This window comes from Ammospiza nelsoni, chromosome 8 (assembly GCF_027579445.1).
Source record: "Ammospiza nelsoni isolate bAmmNel1 chromosome 8, bAmmNel1.pri, whole genome shotgun sequence".
Taxonomy (NCBI): domain Eukaryota; kingdom Metazoa; phylum Chordata; class Aves; order Passeriformes; family Passerellidae; genus Ammospiza; species Ammospiza nelsoni.
This window is the reverse complement of record NC_080640.1, coordinates 13,154,164-13,164,043: the sequence shown is the minus strand read 5'-3', so window position 1 is coordinate 13,164,043 and position 9,880 is coordinate 13,154,164. Positions and strand designations below refer to the sequence as shown.

The following is a 9,880-nucleotide window of genomic DNA, read 5'->3' as shown; positions in this document are numbered from 1 at the left end:
TGGCAGCCTCAGCCTGAGTGTGGCCCAGTTCCACCAGCTCATTTGTGTGCAAAACAGGAAGGGGATCAGGATGGATAAAAAAGGCCCAGCTTCTCTGAAAGAATGTTTTACACCCAAAAAATTCAAAATAAAAGCACACTTCTGTCCCAGATCCCTCCTCAACACTCTCCAACTCCGATTGAGCAGCTCAGGAGGATTCTGTTGTGCTCTTAGATGGAAGGAGAAGCTGAGGCATCAATAGCTTTTGCATTTCTCTGCCTGAGAAGGAGTTTTCTGCCAGAAAGGGTAGGCACCCCAGCAGGCAGGGCAGCAGTGCCCCGTCAAGCTGTGGTGCAGGGGGCCAGAACTGGCCCAGCCTCACCGTCCGCAGGAATTTTGCTCTGCTGCCAGTTCCAGACAAATCCCTTTTATTTGCTTGTTCAGGTTTCAGTGCCGTAATTGTGTCATCTGAGCCAGCTCTCAAGAGAAAAAGGAAGAAAAGAAAAGAAAAAACATGTGAAGGAGAGTAGCACGGGATCCGAGCCACCATCCTTATTGCATCCTGCCTGCTCCTGCCCGGGGTCTCCCAATTCCTCTCTCACAGGGTCTGGCTCTCTGCCACAGATCTGCACCTCCCCAGAGCTGGGACTGAGTAACTGGGCGGGGTTTGGTCCTTATGGAGCTTTTGAGCACCAGAAGTCCTGTAAATGCTGCTGCTTTGGGGGATAAAGCACCCCTTGAATGGAGCTCAGCCCCAGAATGCTCAGAGGAAGGGTCCTGACAGCCCTCTCTGGGCAGTGAGCAGCACAGTGCAGTTCTGAGCTTCCTTCCTGTGCCCCCAAATGAAAGTTTGCTCCAAATCACCAGCTCTGGGAGGTAGGTGTTTTGGGTTTTTTTTTAATATAATGTTCCCAGTAGAAACTGGAGCACCCCTTTACTTCACCAACTAGTCACAGAGCTGCTCCACACTTGACAGAGCTGTGGTCACCTGGGTGGAGACCCCAGTGTCACAGAACTCAGGACCCCAAGATGAAAATGGGCAGCAGTGGGATGGGATCCAAACACATGGGAGTGCAGTGGTTGGAGCTGATGCATCACCACTGCACAGGAGATTGTCTGCTGGGCACCCCCATCCCCAGGTGGGGTGGGAAGGGCAGGACCCACAGCAGGACCAGCTGTGAGCACTGGGATGTGCAGGAGGGCTCCTCAACTCAAGCACCCCACAATGGACAAGGCAGCATCCACAGTTTTTGCACCCTTCCTCACCCCCATAATCATCTTTGTGGATGCAGACAGCCAGCCTTGGCTTTGACCTACACGTATATTTTAAATAACATCAACTGAAATGACAAAGGAAAGCATGAGGTCAGTCAAAGGCATGGAAGGGAAAAATTAAGTCAGTCAAAAAAAGGCCAAAGTGTTTCTGACCACAAGGGTGGTTCAGCTGGAGAAAAGACAGCTCTGAAAGCCACAAGTGCCTGGTTTCCTCAAATCACTACTTTTGTGGTTAAAAACAAAACAGAAGAGAAGGGTGTTTTGGCAGCAGGTTCCTCAGGTTCTGGGAGAAGCTGGGATGTCTCTGTGCTTGGGGGATACAGAGCAGATGGAGGAGGGCAGGGGACTGTGACATGCTGGTTATCACAGTCAGGTCCCAGCTCTCTGCTCCAGCTTCCCCAAAAATTATTCACACAGGACACAATGCTCCTGCCCTGGCATCACTCTCCCAGAGGAGGCTGTCTCCATCTCCAGCACCAAGTCCTCATCACACACAGGACAGCTGTCCCCACAGTGTCCTACCTGCCATTGTGTCTCCACTCAGTGCCAGAGGACAAATCCACCCTGAGGTGTCCCTGGTCCCAGCCCTTGCCAGCAGCCAGTATCCCATCCCCCAGCACCCCAAAAGGTCGTGTCACCCTGTCCCCCACCCCAAAAACCAGGCTGTTGTGCCAGGATTGTTCAGAAAAGGAGTTTTGGGCCAGAGGATGTTTGCTCCAGAGATGTCCCCAAGCCCAGGGAAGGGTCGCTGTGGGCAAGGTGGTCTCTGCAGCTGAACATGCCATCCCTGGGCTAGTAGTAGTCCTCCTCACTCTCCCTGTAGTCCTCAGGTGTCGTGTGGGGCTTCAGCAGGGAGAAGTCTGTCAGGTTGAGTTGGTCTGGAATGGCAGCATGGGGACAGTGTGACATTGCCACCCTGCTGTGCCTGTCCCCTTCCCCACCAGGACCAAAGCCAAACCATGCACAGCAGCTCTCTGAGGCACCCCCAGCACAGCCCCACGCTCCAGCAGCTCCTGCCACACTGGTGCACCGTGCCCAGACACCCCTTCCCACGCCCCCAGGAGATCGGGGGACAAGGACGTGCTGCTCACCCGGAGTGAAGACAGTCAGGCTGGCCAGTGCCACCACCTCCCCGAGCCTGTTCCTGGCGAAGCAGCGGTACGTGCCCTCGTCCGTCACCCGCACGCCCTGGATCTGGAGCCAGCCTGTCACCTCGTATTTCTGGGGGCCGCCTCTGAACTGTGAGAAGGGAGGGTTTCTGTCAGCACTGGTGGCAGAGCAAGGGGGAGTCTGTGTCACAGAGCCCCGGGTCCCCTTCCCGCCGGCACTGAGGTCCCAGGATTGCTCTGGCAGCAGCCATGCTATTTTCTGTTTATCCCCAGGAATAAATAAGCTTGTCCTGACCCAGCTGGACTGCAACTGTGTTTGCAAGCTGCTATTACGGTCTGGCGGCCAGGGGTGGAGGACAGTAGAGCTTTCTCCAACCAGGCAGGGTAGCCCTGCTTGGGGTGAAGATCCTCAGCCAGACCCTGCAACAAGCTGTGGGGAGGCTTGAAGGACAGAAAGATGGAAGGGGGCCATGGTGCAGGTTCCACCTGCTCCTCTGGCTCCCTCAGTCCATCCCACCACAGTTCCTTCCTCATTGGTGCCTGGCTGAGGTGCATGGCCCCTTTGGCTCTGCCCACACCCTCTAATAGCTAGGTACACTCAGCTGGGTGCTATATTTGGGGCTGGCCACAGGCAGGATGCTGTCCCCTGGGCCTGCCAGCTCTGGAGAGAAACCCTGCTGATGGGAAAAAAGGGCAGGAACTGCCTGAGTGTGCTGGTAGGACCAGAGGACAACCCAGGCTGTAAGGCACTAGGGAAGTCCTCTTTCCTCTTTGCCTCTCTCTTTCCAGCCCTGCCAGCAAGACTGCAAGTGAAGCACACACAGCAAACTAAAGGCAGGCAAGTGGCAAACTCCCTGCTGCAGGACTCTATGAATAAGTTCAAAAATTACTAGAGGAAATCACAGGAGAGAGCTATGCTGATGGCTCCTACCACTGAAACACCAGCCCTGGCTCAGTCAGTCCTCGTGTTACTGAGCCTCCAGTGACCCCTTCCCATCCCCAGGCAGCCAGACTTGGCCATTCCCAGAGTATGGCCACTCTCAGGTCTGGTTGTCCATGAGCTCTGAGAAGCACTGGATCACTCTGGGGTTGTCTTCAATGCCCTGGGCACACCCCTCACCTGGACAGAGATGTGGGGGTCATCTCCAGGCAGCAGCATCTCCGTTCCATCCTTCCTCCACTCAATGGATGCCATGGGGTAGGCGAAGACCTCGCAGCCGAAGATGACATCCTGCCCAGTGATGTTCCATGTGTCATAGGGAGGAGAGGTGATCTGAGGCTCTGGGAGGGGGGAGAGGAGAGCAGGGTGGGCTCAGAAGAGGTCCCAGCCTTGGCATGTCCCACAGACTCTCTTGAGCTGCTCTCTGAAGCCTTTGGTTCACACAGAGATCCTGGGACCCTTCCCATGTCTCTCTCCTCTCCCTCCCATGGCAGACCCCCACATTTCCCAAGGACATGGTCCCTCCTCACAGCTGGGACTGGGAGCTCCCTCCCCGAGCCCCCCAGTCCATGGAGGGTTGCCATCCCTGCTGGCCTCAGTTTCCCTGCCTGTGCAGTGGTGCTCAAGCAACACACGCAGCAGGAAGATGCAATGAGTTCTGTAACGTTGCAATGACAGCAATGTTACAAACAAAGCTCTCCTGAGCCATTGGAGCACGCTCTCCTGTGGGGGAAAGGCCAAGGGGTGCTCATCCAGCCTGAGCTGGTGAGCATGGATGAGGTAGTTGAGCTTCCAGCCAAGTGAGGCCTCTGCTCTGACACAGGGCTGGTGCCAGCAATGAAGGGAGGCAGCAGGTCCCCATGTCCTGGATGGAGCCAAGAGCTCCATGTTCCACATCCCTTCCCCGGAGGGACAGAGTGAGGATTGTCCTGCTCACACACTGCTCCATGACCTGGCACATAGCATGAGCCAGAGCTCAAGGGAAGGTTTCCACCTCCAAATATACCTGGGAAAATAGATGATGATCTACAGAAGATAAGGTCAGCCTTGGCACCCCTCAGGCTGCAGTGACATCACTGGGTGACCTGTGCTGGGCTGGGCAGGATGGGGCATGGCCTTCCTGCTAGAATGTCCCCTCTCAACCCCCTCCTGAGTTTTGACTGGGAGGTGGAAATCACACAGCCAAGCCAAACCAACCCTGGTTTCTATTTGCAGGAGGCAGGCACATTTCTCGGGAGCAACAGGCCAGTGTGAACCCAGCCCTGCTGCCAAGAATTCGCTAACAATTCCCTGGAACTTCCCCATCTGCTCCAGCAGGATTTGTTGTTTCCATAAACTCCACTCCCTCTTGGCAAAGCTGCTTCCAGATTTCTCCAAGCACTGGATCTGCAAGGGGCTCCCCCAGAGCAGCAGGATGGGGGCACTGGTGGGAACCTGGCACTGCAGGGAGCAGCCCCCAGCACAGTCCTGTCCCTGGTTTTGCTGCCAGGGAAACAGTTAAGCCAGACCCCCTTGCTTGGGTCTTCCCACAGCTCCAAGCCCACTACCTGACTCGCAGGGACCTTCATGGGCCACGGTGAGGTTGGCATCGGGGTGGGCACGGGCAGCCTCCAGGAACCGGCAGATCTGGGCGTAGGTTTTGCCGTCAGAGCCGCAGAGGGCCAGGTGGGACAGGCAGGCGCACTGGGGCTCGGGCACCTCCCCGTGCCGCAGGTCCCCAGCATCCAGCCGGCACTCCAGGTGCTCCCCACACTTGCCGTAGAAGTGGTTGGTGTTGTCCAGGTCACAGATCTGTCCCTCCAGGTTGGCACATTCCCAGCAGCAATCGCAGGCGTCCCGCACCGTGCCCGCCAGGCACCCGCGCGGCGTCGGGCACTCCTCTGGCTGGCACTCGGCGCAGCCCTCCCCTTCCTCCAGCAGCCGCTGCCAGCCCCGCTGCAGGTAGTCAGAGGTGCTGGGAAAAGCCTGGCCCAGCTGGACCAAAGCCCAGGGCAGGGAGAGCAAGGAGAGCACGAGGCAAGAGATGCTGAGGGGCTTGGCTTCGGACATTCTCACGGCAGCTCCTCTATCCCAGCCCCACTGTCACTTGGATGGGGATTTCTGGCACTGCTCTGGTCTCCCTGTCTAGATCTGAGGAGCCATCCTGGCCTGTGAAGAGGGAGAAAGTGTGTTACTGGTGCAGGAAGTGTCTCCCACTCTGCCTCCTGGCTGGCTTGCTCTGAGCAGCAGCACTGCATGATGTGCAGGGCAGGGTTGGTGCCAGCCCCTCTCACCTCCAGCCCTGCAGTCACGGCCTTTGCACCCTGCAGCTCCCCAGCCAGCTCCTGCTCTGACACTGAGCATCTTCTGGAGAGATAGTGCTGATGACCCCAGCCCAGGAGGTTTCATCTTGATCCCTTGGCAGCCCAGCACACAAAGTCCAGCCTCCTCTGACCCCAGCATAGCCTGGGAAGCCACAGGGTGGCAGGGCACTGGACAGGCTGTTCTACAACATTGTGGTTCAGTCCCTTCATATGCTGCTCCTGGTCTCCTGTCAGAAAGTTGCTCTCAAGCCCTTTTCCTTTCCCCACTGCTTTGCAAGAGTCATGAACAGTTTTTTCCTCCCTCACCATCCATACGAGCACAATGGAGTGGCTGATCCTGCAGACAAGGTGCTCTTTCTGTGCTGGAGGCAGCCAAGCCAGGAGGATGCTCCCACTCATGCCTGGCTTTTGTTCTACTTCTCTCCCTCTGCTGTAACCCCTCTTTTTTAGGCACCACCTATTTGAGCAGTGGAAAAAATGTCCACTGCCCAGAAGGTTTTGTGACCCCCTCAGTTATCACACAGGCAACTGAAGCTGAGCATGGAGGAGCTCAGTGCACAGGTGAGCAACCACTGGGCTGACAGCAGACCCAGTGTGGTCAGTGTGTACCAGCACGGCAGGGACCCTGCCCTCAAACCCCGAGCCTGCATTACCTACTCAGGGGAGGAAGAAGCCGATCTACTCCGGGGTTCCCATCTCTCCCTGGGGGGGAAAACGTGGCATCTCAGAGCCTGTCCCCAGAGAGGGTGACAGTGAACCAAATCCCTTTGCCAACATCCCTCCCTGCCCTTGTTACACCCTGGCTGCCTACCCTGAGATGGGTGAAATTGTGGTCCTCCGCCCCAGAGCGACTCAGCATGGGCAAGCGGGGCTGGGGAAGGGACCTGGGGAGACAGGCTGTCCCTTCCCCTCCCCTCCCGCTGGGAGCAGCAGCGAAGGGCAAGCTGCAGTCCCCCAGTTACACGGCCACTCTCGGGGCTAACACAGCCCAGAGATGGGGTGGGGATGGCCCGGATATTGGGTTACACATTTGCATCCCCCGGATAAAAAACCGTGAAGATTTGACCCCTTTACCAGAGACCAGCAGGCGCCCCAGGGGTGGAAAGGGGCAGAGGGTCCCAGTGCCGGAGCCCTCCCGTCGCTCACCCCACCGCAGTCCGTACGGAGTAGGGCTCCATGCCCCGATGGATGTGGGGGGCCGGAGAAAGGGTACGGGGGAACTGCAAAGTTGGTCTCTGGCTCCGCAAGCCTGGGGTGCAGGCGCTGGGGGTGCTGGAAGAGCGCTGGGAAGGGGCACGACGTCCCTTGGGGTCCCCCCGGAGCCCCCCGCCGTCAGCCGCCACTTACCGGAGGCGCCGGTGCCGGGGGTGCGCGGCGGCCGTGGCTGCGGGGCTGCCGGGCCCCGGGGCTGCTGGCCCCCGGCCGCTCCTGCACCGCCGTGATGTCAGCGAAACGTGAATCCCCCCGCCCCTCTCCGGCGGCCCGGCCCTGGACCGGGACACGGGCTGGCTGCCTGGCACCCCTTCCCTGCCGCGGGCCCGCCACGCACCCAGCCTGGCCCCGGGAATCTGCCGCTCCGCTCCCCGGCACCGGCACCTCCCCGCTGGAATCACCCCGTGGTGTGCGGCACCTGGGCTGATGCTCCGCCCCGTCGTGGGGCAGGAAGGGACTGGGGTCCCCTCCTTTGCAGTCCAACTTGGCAGCAGTCCGTGGGGACAAGTGAATGGGAGAGGAGGGCATGGCTAAGGAAGCGGTCAGAAGCATCTCTTAAGCTGTAATTTGGTGAGGAAACACAGACTGAAAAGTTGAGCAGCTGCTGTAAGCAAATGGGGGGATAACTCCTGGGAATGTCTGCACTCGCCTCACACCGGGAGCCGAGTGTGAAGGGGGCATTGGGATGTGAACCACGGTGCCCCCTTGGCTGGAGTGGAGCCATTGGGAGCAATGGTGGGGCTGCTCCCTGCTACAGCAGTGCAAAACCTATGTGCACAGGGCTGGGGATCCACACCTTCCCAGCAAGCTGCCTCGCTGCTCCCTGCCTCAGTTTCCCTCTGGAATTGGGACTGAGGAGTGGGGGAGCCAGCCTGCCTTTGCAGCACAAACATACACAGTGCCTTTGCATCTTGCTCTGGATGCCATGCCAGGAGGGATCACACAGCCTGCTCCTCTCCAGGCAAGGAATTTGTGGGATTTAGTTCCCCCATGAAGCTCAAGCAAAGCAGGACCCCTCTAAGAATCTGGTTTCCTTCACCATGCTGCAAAAATCTGCTTTTGCTTTCCAACACCCTCCTGCTAATTTGTTCTAGGTTCCAGGTTTTTGCTCGGTGACATTGTGAGTCCAGCCATGTCTAACGAACGGAAAATGCAGCAAACTTCAGCCCCCTTAAATCTGCCTCTGCTGGCCAAGCTCCCCTCCCCAGCCCCCTGCTGCAGAGTGGGGTTTCCTGCCAGCTCTGCCTTCAGCCTCACGTCCCACTCCCCCTCTGTGGCCCCCAGCCCCTTGGCTCAGGGCTGCCTCCTCCCCTGGCTCCCCTTGTCCAACCTATTGAGTTCAGTCCCCACATGCCACAAGTTTTCAGGTCCAGCATCCATGAATTGCTGAGCAGCTGGGGCTGCAGCTGTTTTGGGAACAGGGAAAAAGTCAGGAAGGGCTGAGGTTTTCCTACATGCTGGGTCAGAGCCTGAGCAGAGAGGAGACAGACTGTAGTGCTGAGCCTCCTGGGCTATCCCTGCCACACCACCCTCTCTGCTTTGGGATGAAGGACTGCCTGCATGTTCAGGCATTCCTGCACACCCTCCCTTGTCCCTGATCCACACAGGGGGCAAGGCAGTGAAGCAAGCCTGGCCCTGTATGCCATCTCCTGCTCTCAAAGCTCCTTGGCCAGCACAGAAACAGAGCCAGCACTTAAATCCCAGGCACTGCTGAAAACAGTCCATCAATGTTTTGGGTTATTTCTGTGTCTTGCCTTTAGCAAGGGGGAACAGGCCCCATTGCTGCTGTCCTTTCCCACACATGGTTCCTCCTCCCATATGCCATGGCCCAAACACTTGGTGTGTCTTATCTCCATGGGATTATCATGGCCTCTGGGGGGCTGAATTCACCTGAGCATCACGGCAGCATCAGCCACTAACTGGGGAGAACCCCTGGCCAAAGGTGAAATCCAAACACAGGTCTGAGCAGGAGCAGCTCCGGTTGTGGAGGAATACAACCCAGCCTCAGAAAGCCAAGGGCAGCTTAGCTCAGATCAACAAGATGGAGCTCAAACGTGGCAGTTAATTAAACCTCCCGCTTAATGAGACTATTGAATGTGTTAATAGACAGTAGCAGCTATGAATGAGAGGTGGAAGATCTAACCTGTGCTTAACAAGGACTTCTGCTCAATCACACCTGAAGTCAATCAACACAGCCATGGCTGCAAATGGTGTTTGTGGCTGCAAATGGGGTTTGTGGCTTAGGTTGCTTGACAGCTTTGTGGGGAAAAGGGTGATCGCAGTCCTGCATGGCCTGGCACTTGGGTAAATTGCATTCCTGGCTCCCTACCAGTGCTGGCTGGTTATCTCTCTTTCCTCACTTTTCATGAGCCCAGTGAAGCTCCTGGAACTGGGCTTTGAAAGCTGAGCCTAAAGCACCGAAGTCCCCTCCTCCCTTCCTGGTGGGCTGCTCCCCATCACTGTTTCCTCATGTTGTGATGGTCCCATAGAAGCCAGGAGTCCATGGGTGCTCCTGGCAGGCCCCCATCCTTGTCATCCCTCCAGAGCTCTGCCATCAGAATGAAACACATCTCATCCAGTCAGGGGTACCCCACTGCTCCTGGCCCCACTGACCCTCCTGCAGCTTTGGGCTGATCCCCCAGACACCCCATAGCAATCTGGGGTTTATGGCAGACAAAGCCAAGAGAAGAATCCACTCTGGAAAAAAAAGCCCCAGGCCAAGTGACTCAACATAGGTCATGTCAGGCAGGGCTGGCGAGCAGCACTGGGGCTGGGCTGGCGGGGCTGGGAATGTGGGTTATGTCACAGCAGAAGCACATGTCACCAGGGTCCTGGGACAATGCTGCCAGCACACCTCCTGGGCCATGGGGGTCTCCTTCTAGTAGTAAACCAAATCTCTCTCGTTTCACATCAAATACACTCTCTGCTTGCTGCTGTCCGACAGCCTGGAACAGCCCGGTTCTGGCCAGCCCAAGGCTGTGGTTCTCGAGGGGCCCAGCCACATTCCAGGGTCCCACTGTGGGGACAAGGCAGGGGAACAGGCAGGTCACCCCGCCTGCGTG

The 9,880-nt window shown here is 57.5% G+C and overlaps 1 protein-coding gene across 1 annotated transcript; it reads right to left on the bottom strand.

Annotated features, from left to right (window-relative positions):
* Positions 1-254: 254 nt before the first annotated feature.
* Positions 255-7,034, bottom strand: KAZALD1 (Kazal type serine peptidase inhibitor domain 1). Its single transcript, XM_059477103.1, has 5 exons — positions 6,954-7,034; positions 4,851-5,451; positions 3,484-3,644; positions 2,346-2,493; positions 255-2,132 (listed from the first exon to the last, which is right to left on the bottom strand). The coding sequence occupies exons 2-5, from the start codon at positions 5,350-5,352 to the stop codon at positions 2,047-2,049; spliced, it is 897 nt and encodes a 298-aa protein (XP_059333086.1). The 5' UTR covers positions 5,353-5,451; positions 6,954-7,034; the 3' UTR covers positions 255-2,046.
* Positions 7,035-9,880: the final 2,846 nt, after the last annotated feature.

What these genes read in the sequence shown, in the direction of transcription:
- KAZALD1 (XM_059477103.1), bottom strand. Translation starts at nt 5,352, where the DNA reads ATGTCCGAAGCCAAGCCCCTCAGCATCTCTTGCCTCGTGCTCTCCTTG. An exon ending in TGAAGGTCCCTGCGAGTCAG is followed by an intron (nt 3,645 to 4,850) that starts GTAGTGGGCTTG and finishes CCCCCCTCCCAG; the next exon opens with AGCCTCAGATCACCTCTCCT. An exon ending in ACCCCCACATCTCTGTCCAG is followed by an intron (nt 2,494 to 3,483) that starts GTGAGGGGTGTG and finishes CCCTTCTCACAG; the next exon opens with TTCAGAGGCGGCCCCCAGAA.